This window comes from Myxine glutinosa, chromosome 5 (assembly GCF_964187855.1).
Source record: "Myxine glutinosa chromosome 5, kmMyxGlut1.1, whole genome shotgun sequence".
NCBI lineage: Eukaryota > Metazoa > Chordata > Myxini > Myxiniformes > Myxinidae > Myxine > Myxine glutinosa.
In genome coordinates this window covers 109,680,748-109,707,955 of record NC_136265.1, presented here as the reverse complement: position 1 = coordinate 109,707,955, position 27,208 = coordinate 109,680,748, and the positions used below count along the sequence as shown (strand labels likewise).

The 27,208-nt window shown below is 45.8% G+C and overlaps 1 protein-coding gene across 1 annotated transcript in view; it reads left to right on the top strand.

Moving 5' to 3' along the window:
* The window catches only part of LOC137414065 (uncharacterized), an 89,734-nt gene that overhangs the window by 61,036 nt on the left and 1,490 nt on the right, over positions 1-27,208 (top strand). Inside the window, exon 7 of the mRNA XM_068099527.2 lies at positions 26,210-26,307. Coding sequence (XP_067955628.2) covers positions 26,210-26,307 — 98 coding nt within the window. The remainder of the gene's footprint in view (positions 1-26,209; positions 26,308-27,208) is intronic.

The following is a 27,208-nucleotide window of genomic DNA, read 5'->3' as shown; positions in this document are numbered from 1 at the left end:
AACGCTCTCCCTGTTACACACCACACCTCTCGCGCACACTCTTGCGCACACCTCTCCTCCGTTACGTCCTCCGTAACACTCACCATGGGCGTGCACTCTGGCATCCACCCACTAACGCGCTCACACGGGCTCTCCCACACTCGCGCTACCACCAACTCAGGTGTGCTTCCTCGCACATGTTCCACCACCACCTTACTCTCCGTGTCACACTCACCCTCGCACGTACACTCCGTATTGCTCTCACTCCCTGTGTCACACCCCGTACACACCGACGTGCATTCTCGCTCGCACTCGGTTTCACTCCCACACTTTATAACACACCCACTCGCCGACGCACACTTTTTCCTCCCACGCGTGCCATTTCCACTCACACGGGACCCTTCACCAACGCCTGGATGCCTCCTCGATCCCAAGCGCGCGAAAATTCTTTTGTCGCCAAACATCCTCTTACAAAATCTCCCCGCACAATACACAGCACGTCTCACCTTCGGGGTTCTTCTTCCTCCCTGCACCAAAACCTGCACACTTCCATTCGGGTTAAGCACAGCATCGTGATGTGAGCAGGGACTTTGCACATTTTCCATTTCTCCCTGCAATTCCCGGGCTACCTCCGTCATCTCTTCAATTTTAATTCCCAGCACTGCTTTGTCTTTGTTCCCCTCGACGATCGTTGGCTTTTCCAAACCCCGTGTCGCGATTTCTACCCCCGTCATTGTACCCGTGCTTTCCTCCGCTTCGCTGAACCGGCGCTTCTCGACCCGCGTTACCTCCTCGTGCACCCCTGGGACCCTTTCGCCCAACTTGCGGTCTCTGTCCCTCTGCTCCCTTGCCTCTGCTATCCGTTTTTCCACTTCACACCTGGATTCCTCCCTCAATTTTTCCAGATCACACCCGGATTCGTCTGACATGGCGTCCCTCTTCCAATTATACATTGACTCTTCCATAGAGGCCCTCATTTGTGCCATAAATTGCTCCATGAGGGCCTGCATTTGGGCCATCCCTCCCACTTGTGCAGCGGGTGCGGCCGCCGTAGCCATGTGCGAGGTGCCATTTTGCACGCCTGAAGCCTCGTGCGCGAGGACGCCATTTTGTGCGTCTGATACCTCCTCAACCACACCTTCTTTACTCTCCTCCACCATTTTCCCCACTTCTTCCCTGGGGTCCTGGGTCGATTCTACCCCACTCTCCTCTACCGGAACCCAGCCGTCTTGATCTGCCATAGCGCGACTTTCAAAATTCGGGTTTTTATTTTAAAACAAAACAAATTTCACCGTTAATAATTTCGAGCGCGTGAAGCGCGCTTCGGGTCCAGTCCCACTTCCCGACACCAATTGTTACGGACACGGCTTAAGATGTTATGATGGGCCGAGCGGAATGGCCGCCGTGTTCGCACAGTTTACCCGATTACCCCCAACTCACCCGATTCCACTCGAACGTTGGCCAAATCGCGCTACGCTAAATCAATGAAGGAAAGGACACAACGACTGGGATAAATGAAACGACGCAAGGGGTACAGTTCTCAAGACCTCCGGAGGAGGATATAATTAGTGGGGGAGAAAAGGGGTAGATTACAAGGTAATGAGGTAAAGACACAGAAGAGATAGGCACTTAGACACAATCTTATCTAGCCCAGACAGACCACAGACAAACGGAACAAGACTGACTTACACAGGGATTGATGGCAGGGAAGGACAGGCAGTCGATAGCGCAAGGTGCACCTTGGCTCAGGGACAGAATCAAGCACGGTCCAGTCCAGAGATGCGGGGAGGTGTCACGGCGCTCGGAGGTGGCGTCCTTCTCTCTCCAAGCTGAGGGCGCATCTGACGTCACCTCCCTCTTCCTGCGCATGCTCAGCGGGGAGTGACACGCCCTCGGCTCGTTGGCTCCGCCCCAGATGGGATCGGTCCGCCGCTTCTATTGGGTGCGGGGGTTACCGGGCTCCGCCCTTGACGAGGAGCTGACAGCGAGCCCCTACTTGGTAACCCCGTCGAGCACATGGTCGATGGCGGCTCGTTGGAAAGGCTTGGTGCCCTCCCAACACCCCCTACCAACCAAGCCGGAGTGAGGACGCGCACTCCCCGCGCCGCCGCCGCTGTTGTTGTTGTTGTTGTTGTTGAACCGTGAGGAAGAGCTGCGGGGAGGTATTGGGAGGTCCTAAACTTCCTAACGGTGCCATACAATCACATTCTGGTGCAACGAAGAGTCAGAATTAATGGAAACGAGTCCTTAACTGACATAGACTAAGAATAACTAGCAAGATGTCCTATAGTTGTCTACGTGAGATGCGGTGGACCTGGATGCGACATTTAATGGGGGAAATAGGGGGAGGTCGGGTCTACAGAGTGTTGTTTACAGAAAATGGGACTAGGGAATGGGGGATTGGGGATAGTTGGGAAGTATGGAGGAAATAGGGGAATATTTACAAGCGGATATGGATGGATCCAAATCCCATATCCGCAACAATATATATATATATATATATATATATATATATATATATATATATATATAAATAAAACACAGTTTGTGTGTGTGTGTGTGTGTGTGTGTGTGTGTGTATATGTTACCGATAGACTCCTAAACGGAGAGGCTCACGTACTTGATATTTGGCACAGACATGGCCATTGAGCCTGGGAAGGACATGGCCTACCTAAAAATATTTGACAAGATCCATATTTTTTTATTCATATTTACCTCAGCGCATTTCAGCGAGGAACGTTATACACGGAATCTCAGCCGGTGCCAGAGCAGCTCGCTGATTCGCTCAGAGCGATCACGTGATGTTCCATCCTCGCTGCCAGACCACTGAACAGGAAATATATCGAATGACCATTGCCATTCACACCACATAGGTGGAGATGCAGCTACCGGGCGCCATCTTGGTTGGCACTCAATGCTGGGCAATGGTGATTTCCGTCATGCGTTTGCACGTAATTCAGAGCGAAAAGCGATTGCGTTTTTCACCTTTTGTGCGATCGTGTTTTTTGTCGATTTTGTACGATATGAATTAAACGTCTTTGAAACAGTTGTGAAACGTCTTTCCACAACCCTTCCTTAACCGATTGGAGCAGTTTATTGCCGCACAAAATGGCATTTTAACAGTTGTCTGGCTTTTAAAATCCGGAACACGTTCAAAACAAACGAGATCCGCGAAGCGAGTTGGTCGAGTCGTGCGAACCAAGATGGCGACACGGCGGCTACACTTTTCACGGAGTATGAGCGTTCTATATATTTTCAATTCAGTGCGCCAGACTCGCTCACGTACTTGATTTGTGGCATAGACATGACCATTGGGTCTTCACGGTGTAATTTGTGCGAGGCTTTTGTCCGAGTGAGCTTGAGTCGAGAGGGCGAATGTACGGGTTGGGAATGTACGGGTCTCCCTTCCCCCGCCCGGCAACGCCGGTACTGGGGGGCGTCACAGGATCGGTGAGTCGCCAAAATCCGCTTCGTGCTGTTGTTGCGAAGATGCAGGACAATGTCCCGATTGTTGTGCTGCTCTCCTCCCATGAGAACTGCAACGTCATTGTTGACTGGCCCTCCCCTTCCTCCCCTCCCCCTCCCCTCCCCCCCTCCCCTCCCCCTCTCCTACCCCTCCCCCTCCCTTTACCCCCTCCCTCTTCCCCCTACCCTTCCCCCCTCCCTCCCCCTACCCTTCCCCCCCTCCCTCCCCCTCCCCTTCCCCCCTCCCCTCCCCATCCTCCCCTTCCCCTCCCCCTCCCCTCCCCCTCCCCCTACCCTTCCCCCTCCACCTTACCCCATCCCCTTCCCCCCTCCCTTCCCCTTCCCTCCTCCCCCTCCCTTCCCCCTCCCCCTCCCCCTCCCCCTACCCTTCCCCCCTCCCTTCCCCCTCCACCCTACCCTACCCTACCCTCTCCCCTCCCCCCTCCCCATCCCCTCCCCATCCCCTACTCCTCCCTTCCCCCCCTCCTCCTCCCCGTCCCGCCCTCCTCCTCCCCTTCCCCCTCCCCTTCCCCCTCCCCTTCCTCCTCCCCTCTCCCTCCCCCTCCCACTCCCCCTCTCCCTCCCCCCCATTCCCCTCCATCCGTTCCCCTCCCCTTCCCCCTCCCTTCCCCCGCCCGGCAATGCCGGGTACTTCTGCTAGTATATATATATATACATACAGTGCATTCAGAAAGTATTCAGACCCCTTCACTTTTTTCACATTTTATTATTTTGCAGCCTTATGCTGAAATCGTTTAAATTCATTTCTGGGCTTCATGGCAGAGTGGCCAGACGGAAGCCAAACAGTTCAATCTTGGTTTCGTCAGACCACAGAACCTGTTTGTCACAGTCTTGAGTCCTTTAGGTGCTTTTTTGCAAACTCCAAGCAGGCTTTCATGTGTCTTTCACTGAGGAGAGGCTTCCGTCTGGCCACTCTGCCATAAAGCCCAGAAATGAATTTAAACGATTTCAGCATAAGGCTGCAAAATAATAAAATGTGAAAAAAGTGAAGGGGTCTGAATACTTTCTGAATGCACTGTATATATATATATATATATCTATATAATTATAAAATTGAAATCTTGCGTGTTTGTGTGTAACATTCGATCGGTCCGGGGGCGTGGCTTACCCCTTTGAGAGAGTAGTAATATCCACCATTTTATTAACTCGCATAGCTTTGAGGCCTGTTTTGTAGGCCCGTGGTGTCTTGCTCTCTCTCCCAGCTTTATTTCAAATCAAATTCGATATATCGTTTCATTTTTCACAGTCGCTAACATAGTTTTAGACTCGGTTGACAAAAAACGGGAAGAAAATCGCGCCACGTTGATATACGAAAATACACCGCCTAAAATAACAGGCATACAGTATATATCTTCGTTATTTCATTCAACATTATTACCCGGAAGTAAAATATGTTTCAGGAAATTACCGAGAGATATTTCTTCGATTTTTTTTATTATTTATATGCGCATACACTTTAAATAGGTTTATTTGAAATCTTTAATTGTCACAATGTAATTTATTTGTCATTTGATGATCGGCAAAAATATGTTTCAGGAAATTACCGAGAGATATTTCTTCGATTTTTTTTATTATTACCGCTTCCATCTGATTTCATTTTTATCGATGGTTTTAGACTCGGTAAAAGAAATAATTGAGAACATTCACGCACACACGGGAAATTGCAGAGATATATTTTTAAAATCTCGCCACTTTGATATACGAAAATACACCGCCTAAAATAACAGGCATACAGTATATATCTTCGTTATTTCATTCAACATTATTACCCGGAAGTAAAATGTTTCAGGAAATTACCGAGAGATATTTCTTCGATTTTTTTTATTATTTATATGCGCATACACTTTAAATAGGTTTATTTGAAATCTTTAATTGTCACAATGTAATTTATTTGTCATTTGATGATCGGCAAAACGATAGCACAAAAACAATACTATTTGCAGGAAGAATGTCGTATCAACCCTCCGACGGTGCTATGGACGCGGACAACGAATCACACCTCACGTCTATGGACGCGAATAGCAACATTCCTTCAAGTTCTCGTGCGGAAGCAGTATCTCCGAGGGGTGCTGAAACAGACGATGGGAGATCACGACGTCTTCAGCAGCAACGAGAAAGCCAAAGGAAGAGACGACATGCTGAAACGCCTGAGCAAATGTCACAGCACCTTCAGCTGCAAAGACAAAGGGCAAGGATGAGAAGGAGTGCTGAGACGGAGGAGGTGAGAGCGCAGCGTCTTCAGGAGGAACGAGAGAGAGTCAGCTTGCGAAGGGATGCGGAATCTGCAGAGGAGACGTCACAGCGCCATCAAGAGCAGCAAGAAAGAGATCGTATGAGGAGAGATGCGGAATCTGCAGAGGAGACGGCACAGCGTCTTCAGGAGCAGCGAGAAAGAGATAGGATAAGGGAAGTTCTTGAGACAAGGCAGAGAAACGCGCAGAATGCAAGAAATTTCACTTCTGCTGACGTCGGTGCGATGGACAAGATTTGTCCACATTGTAGAGCGCTTCTTTTCCAAGGTGAAACAGCTCATTTTTGCTGCACGAATGGAAAGGTGTCCTTGGGAAATCTGGGACCTTTACCCCATCAATTACACAATCTGTTTGCCGGCGATGGACCCACAGCGAACGAATTCCACAGGAACATCAGACAATACAACTGTCTATTTCAAATGACATCATTTGGAGGAAGCCAAGTTTCTCCTCGGCATGGTGCATGGAGCCCATCGGTCATAATTCAGGGTCAAATACATCATCGTATCGGTTCCTTCTTGCCAAATGCGGATGAACAACCGAAATTCCTCCAAATTTATTTCTTAGATCCACATGACAGCGTACAGTTGAGGATGCGGATACTCACCAATGCTGGTATTCACCGTGATGTAGTTGGAGCATTAGAGACCGTGCTGAGACAAGTGAATCCTTACGTTCACTCGTTCCGCATGGCACGCGAGGAAATAGGCAATTTGCCAGAGGCGTTCGTTCTTATTGATCCCAACAGGAGACCAGCTGGTGAACATGAGAGGAGGTTCAATGGTCAAATCGCTGATGAAGTGGGTGTCGTTGTGAAGAATACTGTCGATCCTCAAGCTACAGTGCGTCACATTGTATTGAAAGCAAGAGGAGGAGTGCTGCAAAGTATTTCTGAGTTGCACCGTTCTTACGACGCACTCCAGTATGTTCTCTTCTTCCCATTCGGAGATGACGGATGGCAGCCCGAAATGAACATGACCAATGGCAGGAGATTGACTGCCATGAAATACTACTCCTACCGAATAATTAACCACGAGGATGAGTTCAACTACCTCCTCAGAGGGGGGCGTCTGTTCCAGCAGTATCTTGTTGATATGGCAGCCAAAATGGAAGGCACAAGATTGGCGTTTATAAGACTGAACCAGGCATCGCTGAGGTCTGCTACATACAGTGGCTTCACTGATGCTCTCAATGACAATGACGATTTGTCCAACATCGGACGCCGCGTACTACTGTCATCGACATTTGTAGGGGGGCCGAGGTATATGATGGAGCGATGTCAAGATGCCATGATGTACGTAAGAAAATATGGTAACGCGACCTACTTCATCACTATGACGTGTAATCCAAAGTGGCCTGAAATCTCCAATAACCTGTTTCCTCACCAAAGTGAGAACGACAGACCGGATCTCATTGCGAGAGTGTTCGAGTTGAAGAAAACGGTGTTCCTTAAATACCTCACTGGATCAGAAGGCTTCTTCGGGAACTGTATCGCTCACGTTGTGTGTGTGTGGAGTACCAAAAGTGAGGTCTCCCTCACATACACTGTTTGCTGTGGCTCGATGAAGCTTCAAAGCCGAGACCACAAGACTATGATCGATTTGTACAAGCTGAAATACCAGATCCCGATGAAGATCCAGAGGGACACAGACTGGTGTTGAAGCACATGATCCATGGTCCATATTGTTCCACAGCAACTGGATGCTGGAAGAATGGAGCATGCAGACACAGATACCCGCGGTCATATGCTCCGTACACACGGTGCGGAGACGATTCGTACCCCATATATAGAAGAAGATCCCCAGAAATGGGAGGATTTGAAGGGCACCAAGAAGGGAGGCAACGACGATCTGTTACAAATCAGTGGGTTGTTCCCCATAATCTCTATCTCCGGAAAACGTTTGATTGCCACATCAACGTTGAAATATGCTGCTCTATAAAGTCGATTAAGTATGTTATTAAGTATGCCATGAAAGGTAGCGATCAAGAAATTTCACTTCTGCGCACAGACTATGCACTGCGCACAAACGACGAGAAAACGGAGTACTTGACGGGTAGATACATTGGACCTTCAGAGGCTGTTGCCTCCATTCTTGGATTCTCAGTCCATGACAGGAAGCCGGCGGTTATCCGTTTAGGAGTACATCTGCCAAATGAACAACAGGTATTTTTTGCTGGGAACGTTCGTGAACAAAGAAATAATCCCAATATGGCCAAAACCACGTTGACAGAGTTTATGGATCTTTGCAGACCTGACCATTTCGCTAAGACACTGTTGTACGTGGATGTTCCGAGATTCTATACATGGACCAAGAAGAGATGGCAACGAAGAAAACAGGGCAGACCGGTGGAGGGCATCCCTGGAATGTTTGAGGATGACATATTGGGACGAGTTTACACTGTTTCGCCGCATACTGGTGACCTGTACTATTTCCGACTACTCCTCCACCACGTGAGAGGGCCGACTTCGTTCGAAGTCCTGAGAACGTGTGATAATGTCATTCTACCCACATTCAAAGACGCTTGCAGAGAAATGGGTTTGCTGCAAGGAGACGCTGTCTGGCGCGAGACTCTGGAGGATGCTGAGAGGACACGCCTTCCCAGACCCATGAGGGATTTGTTCATTGTGCTCCTCACACAAAGTGAAGTCGACAATCCATTGGATCTATGGGAACGTTTCAAGGACGCTATGGCTGAAGATTATCTTCTAGCTCATCGACGATCTGCAAATGATCCCAATATTGCCATCAACGAGCGCCATCATGACTTGGCTCTATCGTATTTGCAGCAGAAACTGCAATTGTTGAACAGAACTGTTGCACATTTTCACTTGCCGACTCCAACGACTGTTCTTCGTCATGAAGGGATTGCCAACATTCACCTACTGAGAGAACTCCAATACGACACGGAGGAACAACAGCGAATCGTAGACGAAAGGCAGCTTCTGCTCAATGATGAGCAGAGAGTTGTCTATGACTTTGCGTGCGGTTGCATCCGCACGAATCAGTCATCAATGATTTTCATTGACGCGCCTGGAGGCACAGGGAAGACGTTTCTTATTAACCTGATTCTCTCTAAAGTGAGAGCGAGTGGAGAAGTTGCCCTTGCGGTGGCCTCATCTGGCATAGCTGCTACCCTCATGCCTGGTGGAAGAACAGCGCACTCAAGGTTCCAAATCCCTCTGACACCGAGGGAAGATGGCGTATGCAACATCGATAAAAATTCCACTATCGCAGACCTCTTTCGAAGTACAAAACTCATCGTGTGGGATGAGTGTCCTATGATCAGGAGAGAGAGTTTCGAGGCTGTGGATCGCACGTTGCGTGATGTATGTGACAAAGACGAGCCTTTTGGAGGGATCTTGACGATATGCTGTGGTGATTTCCATCAACTTCTGCCCGTGGTGAAAAGAGGGTGTGATGCTGACGTTGAGAATGCGTGCATAAAGAAGTGCTACTTATGGCAGAGCTTTGGAATGTTTCACTTGAGAACTAATATGCGACTGACCGACGGAAGTGGGCAGTTTTCAAGAATTTTGCTCGACATCGGCGAGGATAGAATCGAGAAAAATGCGGATGATGAGATAGATTTGCCAGAGGATATACTGCTGACAGCGAGTGGGCTCGATGAGTGCATCGATACCATATATCCATCATTCGCCAATCCGATGGAGGTTTTTTCAGCAAGGTCTATATTAGTGCCCCTCAACGATATGATGCGAAACATCAATTCAAGATGCATCACAAGGTTCCCTGGTGCTAGCAAGGAGTATGCTGCGTTCAACAGTGTGACTAAGGGTACTGATGCGACGCACTTCCCAACGGAATTTCTAGATTCCGTTGAAGTCTCGGGATTGCTGCCGCACAACCTCGAGCTCAAAAAAGGATCCCCTATCATTTTGATGCGGAACTTGGACCCTCCGAAACTTTGCAACGGGACGCGCATGATTGTTGAGGACATGCTTCGAAATATTATAGTTGCGAGGATCATAAGTTCAACGTTTGAAGGCGAAACTGTAATGCTCCCTCGGATCCGACTAAATCTGTCGGAAGCTGAGGATATCCCTTTGCAGCGCTGCCAGTTCCCCATACAATCCTGCTTCGCAATGACGATCCATAAGGCGCAAGGGCAAACTATGGAGAATGTGCTGGTCTACCTGGAGAAACCGGTCTTCCAGCATGGTCAGCTGTATGTGGCGCTCAGTCGAGGGAAGAGGAAAGAGAACGTGCGAGTTTATGTAAATGGAGGATCGTCGACAAAGAACATCGTCATCAGAAGTGTCCTCTGACAACAAAATCGTGGTAGTCCATGGGTCGCGTGTTTTTTCTAAAAAAAAAAAACAAAAAAAAAAAAACACGTGATCGGAGATAAGGGCCGAAATCACGTGTCACAGATAAGTGATTTAGAACGCTGGAGAGGTGAGCCTTATGGCTTGCTGGCCCAAATAATCTCCCTGATGATGTCCAGCGTTCGCTTTAGTTCTATTCTCATATCTATTCAAACTGACTGACCCAACGGGTCATGGGTCGTCTAGTATATATATATATATATATATATATATATACACTAGCAGAAGTACCCGGCATTGCCGGGTGGGGGAGGGAAGGAACGGGGGAAGGGGAACGGGGGGAGGGGAACGGAGGGGAGGGGGAGGGGGGAGGGAGAGGGGGAGGGGGGAGGGGGTAAAGGGAGGGGGAGGGGAGGCAGAGGAGGAGGGGAGGGGGAGGAGGGAAGGGGAAGGGAGGGGGGAAGGGGATGGGGTAGGGTGGAGGGGGAAGGGAGGGGGAGGGGGAGGGGAAGGATGGGGAGGGGGAGGGGAAGGGGAGGATGGGGAGGGGAGGGGGAAGGGGATGCGGTGGGGAGGAGGAGGGGGGGGAAAGGGAGGAGGAGGGTGAGGGGGTTTCTGTGTTGGTTAACAAAGAAAGATTATAACAATCTTGGTATCCTCAGATGTATGAATTTCTCATGTCATTCGCCTTGCCTTCTTATGGCCAGACGGAAGCCTCTCAGTGAAACACATGAAAGCCTGCTTGGAGTTTGCAAAAAAGCACCTAAAGGACTCAGACTGTGACAAACAGGATTCTGTGGTCTGACGAAACCAAGATTGAACTGTTTGGCTTCCATCTGGCCACTCTGCCATGAAGCCCAGATCGGTGGAGTGTTGCAGTGATGGTTGTCCTTCTGGAAGTTTCTCCCATCCCCACACAGGATCTCTGGAGCTCAGCCAGAGTGACCATCGGGTTCTTGGTCACCTCTCTTACCAAGGCCCTTCTCCCCGATTGCTCAGTTTGGCCGGGCGGCCAGCTCAAGGAAGAGTCCTGGTTGTTCCAAACTTATTCCATTTAAGAATTATGGAGGCCACTGTGCTCTTGGGAACCTTCAATGCAGCAGAGATTTTTTTTGTGTCCTTCCCCAGATCTGTGCCTCGACACAATCCTGTCTCTGAGCTCTGCAGGCAGTTCCTTCGACCTCATGGCTTGGTTTTTGCTCTGATATGCATTGTCAGCTGTGAGACCTTATATAGACAGGTGTGTGCCTTTCCAAATCATGTCCAATGAATTGAATTTACCACAGGTGGACTCCAATCAAGGTGTGGAAACATCTCAAAGATGATCAACAGAAATGGGAGGCACCTGAGCTAAATTTCAAGTGTCATAGCAAAGGGTATGAATACTTATGTCAATGTGATATTTCAGTTTTTTCTTTTTTATAAATCTGCAAAACTTTCTAAAATCCTGTTTTCTCTTTGTCATTATGGGGTATTGATTGTAGATTGATGAGGGAAAAAATGAATTTAAACGATTTCAGCATAAGGCTGCAACATAACAAAATGTGAAAAAAGTGAAGGGGTCTGAATACTTTCTGAATGCACTGTATATTATATTTTTTTCGATACTGGAGAGATTTTGAGGACTAAATTTACTTTTCATATTGCACAGCTCACAGACATGTTTTTTCTGGAGACGTGAACAACATTTTATTACAAATACATGACAGATAATAGTTAAAATAACTTCATACCCAACAATCTAAAACTTTATTCATGAGAGACATTTTCCTCTCTGTTTTGCACTTAAGGAGACACCAAAATTGTGACATTTCTGCAAGCCACAATGAATCAGGAAATAACAATTTAGAAAATAAAACTAAATTTGTCTTTAAATACTTGAGCCGTTGGAGAATGGTGCATATTCCAATTATCAACCATTCCAGGGTCAAATGAAATTGACATGGCTTCGCAATGCACCAGCAAACGGTGAATAACGGTCACGACGTGTGGTGTCCATTGTCATCGTGACCGTTATCTATGTCGGCTACGCAAGTAAAATCGCCGCAACCATAAACTCCTCCTATCTTTCAGCTCTAAATGTTGGTTTATATAATCTCTGAGATAGATCTTGAGATCGTGATGTGTCAGATTCGTGTTGTTTCGTGTCTTCCCGCGCCAATCGTTTGTTTATACATCAACGATAGTTTGTGGAGTTCTTCAATTTTGTACAAGGGACTGCGTCAAATGAATCAGCAATTTTGCAGTGAAAGATACTTTGAACAGTTAGTTTCGTGAAATATCTGATCGCTGATTTATTTATTTCAACTTTAAGCCATCTTGTAATCGCATAAGGGTCGTTGTTCGGATGCAAAATATTGTTGTGTCAGCCAACATGAACTATTTGTGTCCGCCGTCATGAACTTTTTGTGTCCGCCGTCATGAACTTTTGTGCGTGGATCGATTTTCATTTTAAGAGATCGTATTTGTTCTAAATTTGTTGATGGTTACCGAACATAATTTTCTTGGAATAGTATTGTACTGCAGTTAATTCTAAGCCAGTTTTGGTATTAATAATGTTGATTTATGCCCTTGTCATAACGTTCATCACTTGGACGCAATCATTTGGAGTCCTCACTTCGACCGTTGCATGCATGAGCGTACAACAGTCTGGCATAAAATGGTGCCCGATTTTTGAGTCGGCTACACATTGTCTGTTAGTTTTGACATCCATGAATGTAAAATCTGGCTTCCTTAAATTTATAACACATTCTGTGTTGATGTCGGTTATTTAAGGAGGCAGTTTCAACACTGTTCATTGTTACCCACATGAAAACATATTGATGGGACTGAGTACGTTCAGACCCAGACACTTGTTTTTGTGTTTGTGTTTTTTTCACGACGATCGTTTATACATTGACGATAGTTTGTGGAGGTCTTTAATTTGTACAAGGGACTGTCAAATGAATCAGCTATTTTGTAGTGAAAGGTTCTTTGAACACTTAGTTTTGTGGAAGACCCAGACACTTGTTTTTGTGTTTGTGTATTTTTCCCTCAATACAATGTGCATGGATGTTTTATTATCAGACACATTTAACATTAGGAACTGGTGTTCCAATTTTTATATGGTTGGAATTGAGATTCATTCTAATTATTACTATAGATGTACATGTAGAAGAGAATATAAGTCTGCTGTATTAAAACTCGGGGAAGCCCTGCTGCTATCCCCGGCAGGGCTGTGGCCTTCCCTGTAATGGCCAATTATATCAGCGTATTGGTACAAGTAGCTCTTGCCATGTTTGCATTTCACTTTCCCATAAATTTTTGATTTACACTAGGCATAATTATAGCACAAATGTTTATTTGATGTGCCGCAATGTCAGATAGATCTCTTGGCCTGTCCTTCGCTTTAACCCATCAAGGACCGAGCCATTTGTTGGGCTGGTTAATCACTATTTCAGCCTTTAATAACTGGCAACATCATGCAGATGTATTAATTTTGCAGGGGTTCAAAGCAATTTTGTTGTTGAGGGACATGTATTTTATCATGTACAGTGATAATAAACCGATAAAATGCATACAAACCCAAGATTTTAAAAATACTTTGCCATTGGTTTTGTGGTTTTCTGTGTTGCCAATTTAAGGATTTTTTGCTTATTTAATTCAAGAATTTGTATCGGAGAAAGTACGCTCTGTATCTGAAAATGAAAAGTATGTAAAATAGGAGCGTTTTTTGTTCTTGCTGCTGACAGTTTGCAATATTTTTCTAGCTTTACAACAAAAGTTATGCCACATTTTGTCCAAACCGCAAGTATGTGGTGCTTGGTCCTTGATGGGTTAAATCTCTATTTTGTGCCAGGCATGCAGGTCATTTCGTTTCGTATTTGGTAGTTGGCAGTTTCAAGTTTTGTAGACGCAACTGCGTTTGCCTAAGATCGTACGTTTGCCTAAGGTATACATACTCCATTGGCTAAACGGTGATCTTGCGCAAGCGCAGTTCCGTCTACAAAACTTCAAACTGCTTACTACCGAATACGTAAAAAAGTGACCTGTATGCTTGGCACAAAATTTGAATTTCGAGTGAAGGACAAACCCAAGAGATCTATCTGTTGTTGCGGCACACCAGGTAAACTTTTCTAGTTTCAATTTTGTCGTAAAATTTTAATTTTAAAGAAAAAAACAGATGCAAATACATTTTTATTTAATTTAATTTTTCTAACACCACAGAATGAATCTCCGCAAGCAGGAAAAGGTGATTCCTGCAGGACTGGAAGTTTGCTCAGTCCCAGCTCCTTCTCAGCAGGACAAAGAACCAAAGAAGAAGATGGCGGCAGCTGAAAGGCAAAGGGCTTACAGGCAATAAGTGAAAGCAAATCCAGAGAAACACAAACAGCATAAGGAAATGGAACAAATGCGCTGTAGACTGCAGAGAATGGAGAGAAGTGCAGTTCAAAAGCAGAGAGACACAACTATCTCGGGAGCGATCACGCCAGTATAGAGCAAGACAGACAACCGCAGGAATCAAGCCTCCATCAAAGCACACATGGAAGGGTACTCACGCTCAAGCTGAAAAATGGAGGGAACAAAAACGAAAACTACGAGCATCAATGTCTGCACAAAAGAAACGTGTAAATGAAAGAAGCCGATCATTGTATGCAAAGCATAAAGCAGAGGAGAAGGCATCTGCCGAGAAGAAAGCCGCACTGCATGTTGATGAAACATCCATGGCTTTCTCAACTGAAAGTGCAAAACGCAAAGCCATATCTAGGTCCTGGCGTATTCTTCCTCGCTCACCTAACAAGTTTGCAGAGGTGGTTTCTTCAGTTGTCAGCAGAAGTAGTCCAAGGAGAAAGGCAGCCTTGAAGAAACAGTGCATCCTTAGATCTGCTTCCAAGAAAAAGCTTGCCTTCTACTGCAATAATTCTGTTAAGAATGTGTTGAAGAGATCAACAAGACATCTACAACTCTGCCGACTTTTTAATCAAGCTACAGTTGTAAAGAACAAATTATGGAAGAAGACTGCCAATAAACACCTTTGGCTAAGCTGGAACTTCCTCTCAAGCAAATCAAACTCCAGTCTTGACTCACCGAAGAAAAGATTTGATGCACTGGATGAAAGTGCAAAAAATGCTGTGAAAGATTACTTTTTCAGAGTGGATGTATCGAGGGAATTACCCTGCCGAGCAACTGTGAAGTCTCCAAAGAGGGTGATGGAGTGTTAGGCATATTCCTCTTTCTGCGAAGAAAATCCATCCATGAACATGAGCTTTGGTACTTTCGACAAGATGAAACTGCAGAACATCAAACCTATGGCAGCCACGAAGTTGTTACAGTGTCTGTGCGAGTACTGCATCAACATTACCTTCCTTCTGCAGTCCCTGAATGCCAAGTGTTTTCAAGTTGGATACGCACACACCATTTGAAGCAAATATGATGCTGTGAACGCAACGCTTTGCCCTCAGTCAGGGGGATCTCCAAGAAAGCTATGCATCGACCGAAAGTGTGGAGTGTGTGGAATCAAAGGTGTTAGAGATAAATTCTAACCACTCCTTGCAAGCCATGGCTGTGATCAACTCGAGTGGTGGGAGTGGACAACCAAAGACCACAACGATGGATGCCGTATGACCCTCGTCGAAAGGAGTCTCACCGTTGAAAACCTCATCAGTTCTCTAGAGGTCAGAATTGCTCCGTTTGCTCGGCATCTCAGCAATGCAAGGTGGCAATCAAAGCAATTTCAGCATGTTACCAAAGTTCTACCTCCTGAATGGGGAGTTCTCTGCCTTGACTTTGGCGAAATTTTTGACTTGACTTAATTTTTTTTTGTTTTTTTACTTGTAGCTGTATTTTTTTAAATAACTCTTTCATTGTTTTGTTTTGTTGTTTTTGTTCAGGTCACTAACCAGGTCACTGGTGGACACCGAGCGATGAATGTTACATGCAATCCACTGTGTATATTGATGCAGTTTACATAAACTTACCACGAGATGCTGTCTTTTTTTTTCATTTTTTGCTATTGAAAAATATTATTGACGAACTCAATAAAGTCCTTCCCAGCTTTCCTGAAATAATTTCAAATTTGACTCCCTACGTCACACTATTGTGTTCCAGTATTGTAAATACTAGGGCATTGCCCGTACTATATCTATATCTAAAATTATATCCCCCCCCTCTATTTACATGAAATGGTTTGGTCCAAAGCGAACGGCTTGTGAGTACAGTGACAATCCCCCCCCTCTATTTACATGAAATGGTTTGGTCCAAAGCGAACGGCTTCCGGAGTTTGGTAAAGAAATCGCCATCGCGTGCACAAACGCGCAGGAAAGCGAATGAATCGCAAATTCGTTTTTATTAGTTTTAAAACATAGTTTAACGCCAACATAGTTTGCAAACGTGAAATAAATGAATACGCTCTCAAATGTGCCATCCGAGGCAGAGTGTGTCCGCCACGTTCGGCACACGCGATAGTTCGCTGCTCTCTGATTGGTTGAATCGTTTTTTGGACATAGCTCGGTAAGTAATTGTCCGATTAATATGAAACCTTGAAAAGGCACATCCTCGGGTCCCCAGCAATATACCTGGCAAGTTAAAAGTATATCGGACCCGTGGTTGTCGAGAAACAGCGGTCACAGACAAACAGACGTACAGACGTACAAACGTACAAACGTACAGACAGAGATTACTGGAATTATAGATAGATACCTATATATATATATATATATATATATATTATATATATATATATATATATATATATATATATATATATATATATATATATATATATATTGTTACGTGGTCCTCCCGGTAACTACCTGGTCTTGGTGACCCCCGGACCGTGGGAGGGACCCCGCCAGAAAGATATATGGTTTATACGCTTTCGTAACGCAATCAAGATGAATTCCGGTCAAGAAGAAACCCCACACCAAGGATCCGGAATAATCAATAATATATTCTCTGAGCAATCACCAACCATTACCAATGCACAATCAATATTCCAAGGATGTAAACTCATCTACACAAACTCTAAGATGGCCATCTTATATATTCCTCATGTGAGCCCCACTCCTGACTCCCTCCGTGGTCAATGTCTCCCACAATGTCTCTCGTCTCCGCACACGGGCGGTTGAACGAACCCCGGGCGGACGTGCTCCAAACTTGCCGTCTCGTACTGGGGACAGCGGTTGCAGCGCACCTCCTTGCCAAGCAACGGGGCAACCCAGCGCGGCTTCCAACGCGCGCGAGGCTCCAAAGTGCGACCCGTACGCGTCCTTGTAGACGGGGCAAAACCGAGCGCGGTTTGTAACGCGTGCGAGGCTCCAAAGTGCGACCCGTACGCGTCCTTGTAGACGGGGCAAAACCGAGCGCGGTTTGTAACGCATGCGAGGCTCCAAAGTGCGACCCGTACGCGTCCTTGTAGACGGGGCAGAACCGAGCGCGATTTGTAACGCGTGCGAGGCTCCAAAGTGCGATCGCTTGGTTCTGTGCACGAACTCACGGGGACTTCACGTGTCCAAAGGTAATTACGCGGCCAGGTAACTCCTCTCGCCAAACGGGTTTCGGAACGCCTCTGTTTTCCGCGCAGCGCAAGGTCGATTCCACCTTCTCGTCGTCGCGGGGCGAGGAAGAAGAATCACCGTCCTTTTTTCTCCTCGTGTCTTTTCTTCTTCCGTTTCCGGCCACTTCCGTTTCCGGCCACTGGTTCCGAAGGGCTCCTGACCCTCCCATCACAACAACCCTTAATATAATACACACGGATACGCAACCTGAATGGTAATTCACATACATTCACATAAATATGTAACACTCCCCCCCTTCAAGAAAGAAAGTTTGAACCCAGCGAAAACTTTCTTTGCCGGCCAATTTGGAGAAACAAACCAGATAACTCAACCCCCCCCACATTATCAGTTCCCCCCGGGCCCAGTTATCACTTAAAAATAAAGCAACCAAATTTTCACCACAACCCCTCCAGATTACTCCCTCTGGACTAAGTACCAACAACGACATTGTCCCTGCCAAATCAAACTCCATCTCATGACCCTCTGACTTTGACCGTCCGTATCTTGGGAATGAAGGTTAAGGGTTGATCAAAGATCCAAAGTTAAGCAACTCGATAGCACTTTTTCCGGGAGGCCAAGCCGAGTATTCACTACATGGATGCCTTTAGGAACGCGGAGTTCACGGTTAGTCCGTGCAGGAAAGTTCTCTACATGGGCGCCTTGAGGAACGTGGAGTTCACGGTTAGTCCGTGCATGAAAGTTCACTACCTGGACGCCTTTAGGAACGGCGTTCACGGTTAATTCGTGTAGGAATCTTGGCTCGGCGGCTCCGCCGCCTTCAGTGCTTCCACTTCTCAGAACTTCCCTAATAATTAGGGTGGGACCACTGGTCCCTGTAGTCCCATGAATAGCGGTCTCCTTCTCGGCCACCACCAAAACTACCGCCCAGTTGTCTTCTCCTGTAGACCTCTCGACGCCTACGAAATGCCTTCCCTACTGTTATGGTCCGACCCTCCAAATCCTTGCCATTCCAATCCTTCTCTGCCTCTCTGGCGTCTTTTGTGCTGGCAAACGTGACAAAGCCGAACCCTCTTGACTGTTGCGTTTCCCAGTCTCTTACCAACCGCACTTCCACCAGCGGCCCATATCTGTTGAAGACAGAGGTCAGAACCTCTTCCTCTGTTTTGAAGTTCAGTCCCCCTACAAATAGCTTGGCACTTTTGTCGCCATCCCGAGCTGGTGTGGCGTTATTTTCCCTGCTGGGCTCTTTACCAACCCTCAGGTTACCATAAACTTGACCCCCGGCCAAATCATTCCCGATAACCACAGATACACCCTCTACAGGAAGCGTGGCTTGTAAACCGACGGTGACCGGTCCTGACACCAAATCGGACTCCAAATGGATGACATGAAGGGGAGCACTAACACCGCCCCCGATCCCCTGTAAACGAACACTATCCCCCGTTGCCGTCTCCTCGGACCATGGCAAAATGCCTTCAAGCATTAAAGATTGATGTGCCCCTGTGTCCCTCAATATCCTAACCGGTTTCCGGTTAGTCGAGGCTCCATCCCGTGACACAAACCCCTCTGAAATAAATGGTTGATAACCCTTTTGATGGCGATTTCTCACAATGGCCATTGCGTTTGGAGTCGTAGTAGTCGGACTCCGCTCTGGGTCTTCACTTTTCATGCGGTAACAACTGGACATCAAGTGTCCAGGTTTCTTGCAAAAAGCGCAAGTAGGCCCGGAGGAAAAACTCGTGGTCTGCCTCGGGCCCCCCGAACTATAAGTTTGTCTTGGGCCCTCATCCCTCCGATTTCGAACCGGTGGGGTATCATAGTTGTCCCCATAATCCTCTCGAGGCCGCCGCCATGTATGGTCGTTCTCCGCACCTGCTGTTCCCCACCTCCCCTGCGGAGATCTAGGCGAGGAGTTAGGTTCGTGGACCCCTATTCGGTGGGTTAAGGCATAATCATCTGCCATGGTGGCTGCGTCCCACAACTTCGGTACTTTCTTTTCCTGCAGGTACACTTTGATGTCCTCGTGGACACACTGCTGGAATTCCTCCACCAGGATCAAGTCCCGCAATGTTTCGAAGTCTTTCCCGACTCCTTTTGACTCACACCACCGATCAAACATGTTTTCTTTCACTCTGGCAAACTCCACATGGGTCTCACTCTCCCTCTTCCTGGCATTCCTGAATTTTTGCCTGTAAGCTTCCGGAACCAACTCATAGGCCTTGAGGATGTGCTTCTTCAGTACCTCATAATCTGCACATTGGTCCATTGGTAGTGCCGAATAAATTTCCTGAGCTTTCCCCACCAGCACACTTTGCACGAGTATGGTCCAGGCCTCCTCCGGCCAGTTTAATTGTCGAGCCACTTTCTCAAAGTGTGGAAAAAATTTCGCGACTTCTTTTTCACTGAACGGTGGAACCAGCCTCACATGTCTGCCCACATCCCAGGTTTTCTGGTTAGGTGTCGACCCCGTCAGCAAGGGTGGTGCCTCTCCCCGTTCTCTCATTAACTCCAGCTCCTTGAATTTGATTTCTTGCTGAAGCTCCATGTCACGTTCCTTTAATTCCCTTTCCGCTTTTCTCTCCTCTGCTTTTCTCCCTTCTAACCTTTCCTGGAGTTCTCGTTCCACTCTCCTTTCCTCTGCTTGTTTCTCTTCTCTCCTCGCTTCTGCTTTCATTTCTTCTTCTGCTAACCTTTCCTGGAGTTCTCGTTCCACTCTCCTTTCCTCTGCTTGTTTCTCTTCTCTCCTCGCTTCTGCTTTCCTTTCTTCTTCTGCTCTTTCCTTTTCTGCTTTCCTTTCTTCTTCTTTTCTTTCCTTTTCTGCTTTCCTTTCTTCTTCTTTTCTTTCCTTTTCTGCTTTCCTTTCTTCTTCTGCTCTTTCCTTTTCTGCTTTCCTTTCTTCTTCTTTAATCCGTTCCTGGCTCCGTAACTGCAACTCCAGTTTCCGGAGCTCAACGTCTTCTGGTTCTTCGGGTAGCCACTCCCAGGCTAACTCGTCCCATTTTCCTAATCCCACCATAGATTGTATCACCGTGGCCTGCAACTCTGCCTTCCTCAAATTAGTTCGGACCTCCAAGTTAAAATGTTTGGCCAATTTCAAGAGGTCCGACTTTAGCAACGCTCGGAACTGTGCCTCACTCGGTGTTACCCCAAAGTTCTGTGCCACAAACGCCATGGTGCCTATCGTTAACACCTGTTAACCTTCACCCAAGACTTTACCCCAATTTCTCCAAAAAAAAATATATTTACCAATTAATAATTAATTAATAAATTTTAATTAATAAAAAATATTATTATTTTATTATTTTATACAATTTTAAATCCCGGACGTAGACCCAATTGCGAAACCGCAAATCGTAATTTGGACGAGCCCCCAATTCTGTTACGTGGTCCTCCCGGTAACTACCTGGTCTTGGTGACCCCCGGACCGTGGGAGGGACCCCGCCAGAAAGATATATGGTTTATACGCTTTCGTAACGCAATCAAGATGAATTCCGGTCAAGAAGAAACCCCACACCAAGGATCCGGAATAATCAATAATATATTCTCTGAGCAATCACCAACCATTACCAATGCACAATCAATATTCCAAGGATGTAAACTCATCTACACAAACTCTAAGATGGCCATCTTATATATTCCTCACGTGAGCCCCACTCCTGACTCCCTCCGTGGTCAATGTCTCCAACAATGTCTTTCGTCTCCGCACACGGGCGGTTGAACGAACCCCGGGCGGACGTGCTCCAAACTTGCCGTCTCGTACTGGGGACAGCGGTTGCAGCGCACCTCCTTGCCAAGCAACGGGGCAACCCAGCGCGGCTTCCAACGCGCGCGAGGCTCCAAAGTGCGACCCGTACGCGTCCTTGTAGACGGGGCAAAACCGAGCGCGGTTTGTAACGCGTGCGAGGCTCCAAAGTGCGACCCGTACGCGTCCTTGTAGACGGGGCAAAACCGAGCGCGGTTTGTAACGCGTGCGAGGCTCCAAAGTGCGACCCGTACGCGTCCTTGTAGACGGGGCAGAACCGAGCGCGATTTGTAACGCGTGCGAGGCTCCAAAGTGCGATCGCTTGGTTCCGTGCACGAACTCACGGGGACTTCACGTGTCCAAAGGTAATTACGCGGCCAGGTAACTCCTCTCGCCAAACGGGTTTCGGAACGCCTCTGTTTACCGCGCAGCGCAAGGTCGATTCCACCTTCTCGTCGTCGCGGGGCGAGGAAGAAGAATCACCGTCCTTTTTTCTCCTCGTGTCTTTTCTTCTTCCGTTTCCGGCCACTTCCGTTTCCGGCCACTGGTTCCGAAGGGCTCCTGACCCTCCCATCACAACAACCCTTAATATAATACACACGGATACGCAACCTGAATGGTAATTCACATACATTCACATAAATATGTAACAATATATATATATTCAGTGTACAAAACATTTTTGTATACTCAATGTCCACAGTGTAGAAAGCTTTCCACGGGGATGTTGGCGCATGTTGACTCCAATGCTTCTCACAGTTGTGTCAAGATGGCTGGTAGTGGATCTCTTCTCCGAATAGCTCGTTCCATCTCATCCCACAGATGCTCAATTAGATCGAAATCTGGTAACTGGGTAGGCCACTATAGGAAGCTGAATTTACTGTCGTGTTCATGGAACCATTCCTGGACAATCCTCGCCTTGTGGCATGGGGCATTATCCTTCTGAAGAAATCAATTCGCAGATGGAGACACTGCTGCCATAAAGGGATGCACCTGATTGGCAATGATGTTCAGATATCCTGTCGCATTCAAACATCGCTCCACTTTTATCAAGGGCCCAATGTGTGCGATGAAAACACACCACACCATCACACCACCACCACCAGCCTGCAATGTTGACACACGGGATGATGGATGCATGTACTCATGTGGTTTCTCCATACCCTTGTCCTCCCATCAGCGTGAAACAGCAGGAACCGGATTCATCCACCAGGCAATGTTTCCCAATCCTCCAGTATCCTGTGTTTTCGTTCCTTAGCCCACCGCAGCCGCAGTTTCTTGTTTTTTTGCTGAAAGAAGAGGACGTCTGTATGGTCTTCGGCTGCCATACCCCATTTCTGTCATGGTATGACGAGTTGTGCATTCTTTTATGGGTCTTTCGGCACCAATGTTGCATTGGACTGTCAGTTGACTAACTGTAGGCCGTCTGTTGCTCTGACCAATTTGTGTCAGCCTCCTTTGGCCTCTTTCATCAATTAGCTGTTTTCGACCACTGGCCTGCTGTTGGCTGGATGTCCTTTGGGCGGTGGGCCTTTCTTGGTACACACAAGAAACTGTTGAGCGTGAAAACCCCAGCAGCATTGCAGTTCTTGACACACTCAAACATGTGTGCCTAGCACCTACTACCATACCCGTTCAAAGGTAGTTAATTATTTTGTCTTGCCAATCACGCTGTGACTGACACACATACACAATCCATGTCTCAATCGTCTCGAGGCTTAAAAATCCTTCTTTAACCTGGCTGCTCCGAGCAGGGGGGCTCCCTTCATCTACACTGATTGAAGTGGATTTAACAGGTGCAATCAATAAGGGATCATAGCTTTCACCTGGATTCATGGAAATAGCAGGTGTTCCTTATGTTTTGTACAGTGTGTGTGTGTGTGTGTGTGTGTGTGTGTGTGTGTGTGTGTGTGTGTGTGTGTGTGTGTGTGTGTTTGTTTGTTTGTTTGTTTGTTTGATATTTGATATTTGATACCAAATTTGATACCACACCAAATTATTTGATAAACGAGATGCATTTCCATTCCACATTGTCCGAATGCCTTTCTTAGACAGCAACATTCCCAAAAAACTATTTTATGGTACGGTTGCAGGTGAAATAATTAGGACTGTGAGAGCAACCACACACAGCTCTGAACTGGTCAATAAATTACAACAACTAGTCAGACGTATGTTAGCGCAGGGAGCTACAGTTGGTAGATTAAAACAAGTTTTCTTTAAAATCACAAAACGACACCAAATCGAATTAGTGAAATACAATACGAATAGTAAAAATATTATTCATGAGATCTTTATGTAAATACAGTACAATATAATAATTAAATATACTATAAATCAATGTTGCTAAGAATCAGTGGTTGCTAGGATACGACGGCATGCCAAAAACCGTTATAAATGACAATTTGAACATTCTAAGTGTACAATATAATATTATATTACAGTACAATATAATACAAGTACAGTACAATATCATATTATTCATGAGATCTTTATGTTAATACAGTACAATATAATAATAAAATATACTACAAATTAATGTTGCTAGGAATCAGTGGTTGCTAGGATACGGCAGCATGCCAAAAACCGTTATAAATGACAGTTTGAACATTCGAATTAGAGTTTGATCGAGAGGTAGGTGGTGTGGTCATGCTGTTTGGTCGATTGATGTGTTTCAGGGTAAGATGTGAATGATTTAATGATATTATCATATTATAGAGTATGTAAGGAAAGTTATAAATATATGATAACACATTAAATCCTATTGCAAGTAAAGTTGGGATAAGTGATGTTGCATTGATGGGTTGACTGACTGCCTGGACGCAACTGAGGTTGTGGATCCACTGATTAACCATCAATTTATGTGGATCCATGATCGAGGTTGTGGATCCGCCGTTTGGAGAGGTCCTGGGCTGAAAGGATTGAAACCTCGAGGAAGAACGGTGCCCAGCTGATGATCCATGCAGTCGGGAAACTAGTCAGTTGCTTACGGGTTAAAGTTCTTGCTTTAGGTGGAGAAACTATGTTTGAGGTTTACAATTTAAATAAAGTTCAATATGGGATGTTGTAAAATTAACATCATTTACAACAATCCTTTAAATTATTTAAGTTTAGGAACAACCGATACTGCACAATTGATTGTGTGTGTGTGTGTGTGTGTGTGTGTGTGTGTGTGTGTGTGTGTGTGTGTGTGTGTGTGTGTGTGTGTAAAAAAGAGAGGGATGGAATTGTAAGGAACAGAAATGAAAAAACGAGATGTGCGTGCGTGTGTGTGGAGGGAGAGATTGAATTGTGAGGAACAAATGAAAAAACGAGGTTGTGTGTGTGTGTGTGTGTGTGTGTGCGCGCGCGTGTCGATTACATATAAAACCGGAAACCACGGTCCGTGAAGTACGTACATCCTGGAAGCCGTGAAGCTGTGATTATGTTTTTATTAATTATGTACTGTTTGAACGCCGGTTGCATCCTGTCTATTAATTGTGTACATTTATTGATTACGTATGGTTGGAATTTACCTTTTGACCCTTACCTTTAGACTTAGAGTTTAGACTGCTGAGATCCCTTAGCTTAGACGTTTGAAGACCTTTAACTCCCCCAAGATCCTTAAGACCACCAAGACAATTTGCTGATTTTATGCAACCTTGCCCTTTGACGTTTTGATTAACAAATTGGCTTCAAGCTTTTGATTGGTGAACCAATTCTGTGACCCAATATGCAAATTCTCAAAATTTCAGGTCAATTGGATGAAAATTGCTGATTTTAGGTGACGCTGATGTTTGACCCTTTAACCTTTGACCTCAAATGGTAAAAAAAGTTATGGCCCAGACACACACACACACACACACACACACACACACACACACACACACACACACACACGATTGCAAAATCCCATCCGGGCTAATGAGTCATCTTCAGCTGGATAGTCACTTGTTCCAAGGCCCGAGGTTGGTGAAGGAAAAGGAAAAATGTTGTTGATGAAATAAATAACTGAGGGATAAAGCACATTTCACAGTGAAAATTTTGAAGTGATGGAAGGAAGACAAGCCCTGCTAAACACTATCTCGGCCCACCTAAGTTGTGGTTTACAATACATCTACCTAAGCACGCAAATTACCATTAAAAAAAAAAAACCCACCGTTTAGAGGCCATTTTTCCCCGCAAGCGGGGGTTGGCCTTTTTCGGGGACTGTGGTTGTTGTTGTTTTTTTGGTCCCCTTTTTGAAGCAATGTTTTACGGCCGGATGCCCTTCCTGCCGCCAACCCTTTTTGTCGCCTTTTTACGACAAACAGGGAATTACCAGTGAACTGGTACTCAATTAGCCGACCTCGGAAGGATGACAGGCTGAGTCAACCCCCCTGGCGTTAATTCAGCGATCGACTGGGATTCGAACCCAGGATCCTAGGATCCCAAGCTGGCACCCTAGCCGCTAGCCCAACACCAGGGTTCCATATATTACCATATAATTTAGCATTTATGGCAAAATTACCATTTATGGCAAATTACCATATAACTAATCATATAATTAACACTTTAAATGCCAAAAGTCCATTTTGGTTACAATTTCTGAAATTCAGAACTAGTCACACATCGGACCTCTGCTGTAATGCTTTGCTCTGTAAACTCTCGTCGTGTAGTTCCTTGCACAGGGATGAGGACTTGGGGCGTTTGAGGATTCTTCATATATGATCAACTGTGGAACTCTCGCTGCTTTTAACATTTGCACAGTCTTATCAATTCCGGTTTTACAATCTTTAAATTCTCATCTTTTAACAATGTGATTATTTAATTTTACCCTCATTCCCTCCTCGTTCTTTGTTCAACACTTTGACATTTCACTTCAACATGAAAAGCATTGAATTGCGTTTGTGTTGAATATGCGCAGAAACTGCTTGCATCCTAGTTCCTGGGTCGTGTGTGTTACCTCGTGTACAAGTTATTTCAACGAAGAAATGTGCGTGTGGTACAGGAAGGAAGTTAAACAGCTCCGTATCTTGAAGCCGGGATCATCGACAGCGCGCACTCCGATTACTTGGGAGAAACCGTGTCAGGAACAGATACGTGCAGGTAACTTTACCACTGCACACCTTCCTCTTTGGGAACCACTCGAGTTTCATTGCATATGCTGTCGGATGGTTCAAGTATTCAGACTTGTCATCATGTTTGCACTGAAATAGAGAAATAAATGAAAAGTATTAAAAACATGGACAAGAAAAAGAAAAACTTTTTTTTATCATTGACTAATTGGACAGAGTAATTGGACATTTTCTGGCCAGTATTGCTGATTGTTCCATCCACCTGTCGCAGGTATCGTGCCAGTTAAAATAATTATTTATATCAAGGTTTTGGTTGTTTTCCTCCTGTTCCCTTTATTTGGGGTGAGGTCCAATGGCACAAATCTCCTACCCTGCCTTGACCACTCCCCTCTAACATTACTATCAAGGAACTCGCACAAGTAACAGCCTTCAACCCTTGGATGCAGTGATTGGGCCTCGGAGGCCCACGAGGTTTTTTTTGTTGCAAAAACTATGCTGTACAAAATTTTTTTGGAATGAGCCTCATTTTCACCGACTTTCATGTTGTTACACAAAATTCAGTGACATAAATAAATAAAATTCATTCAGGCTCGTGGGAAAATCTTCGTTCTTCACTTTTAACCCGAAAATCCGACATGAAAGCAGGCCTGGGGCCTTCGAGTCCCCGCATAAATGTTGTTGTACTACTATGTTATATCATTACTTTCTTGATATGAGCCTCATTATATGCTCCTATAACTTGGTTACAAATAAATCAATGACAAAAATATGAAAATTTAAAAACTTTACACGAATACATTTGTGGGGCCTCCGAGGCCCAATGGCTGCGTTTATGTAGGATTTTTGACGCCTGCATCTAAGAGTTAACCAACAATATTTGTAGAATGATTTACAATCTCACGTTTGTTCAACATGTTTGATTGATTCTTCCT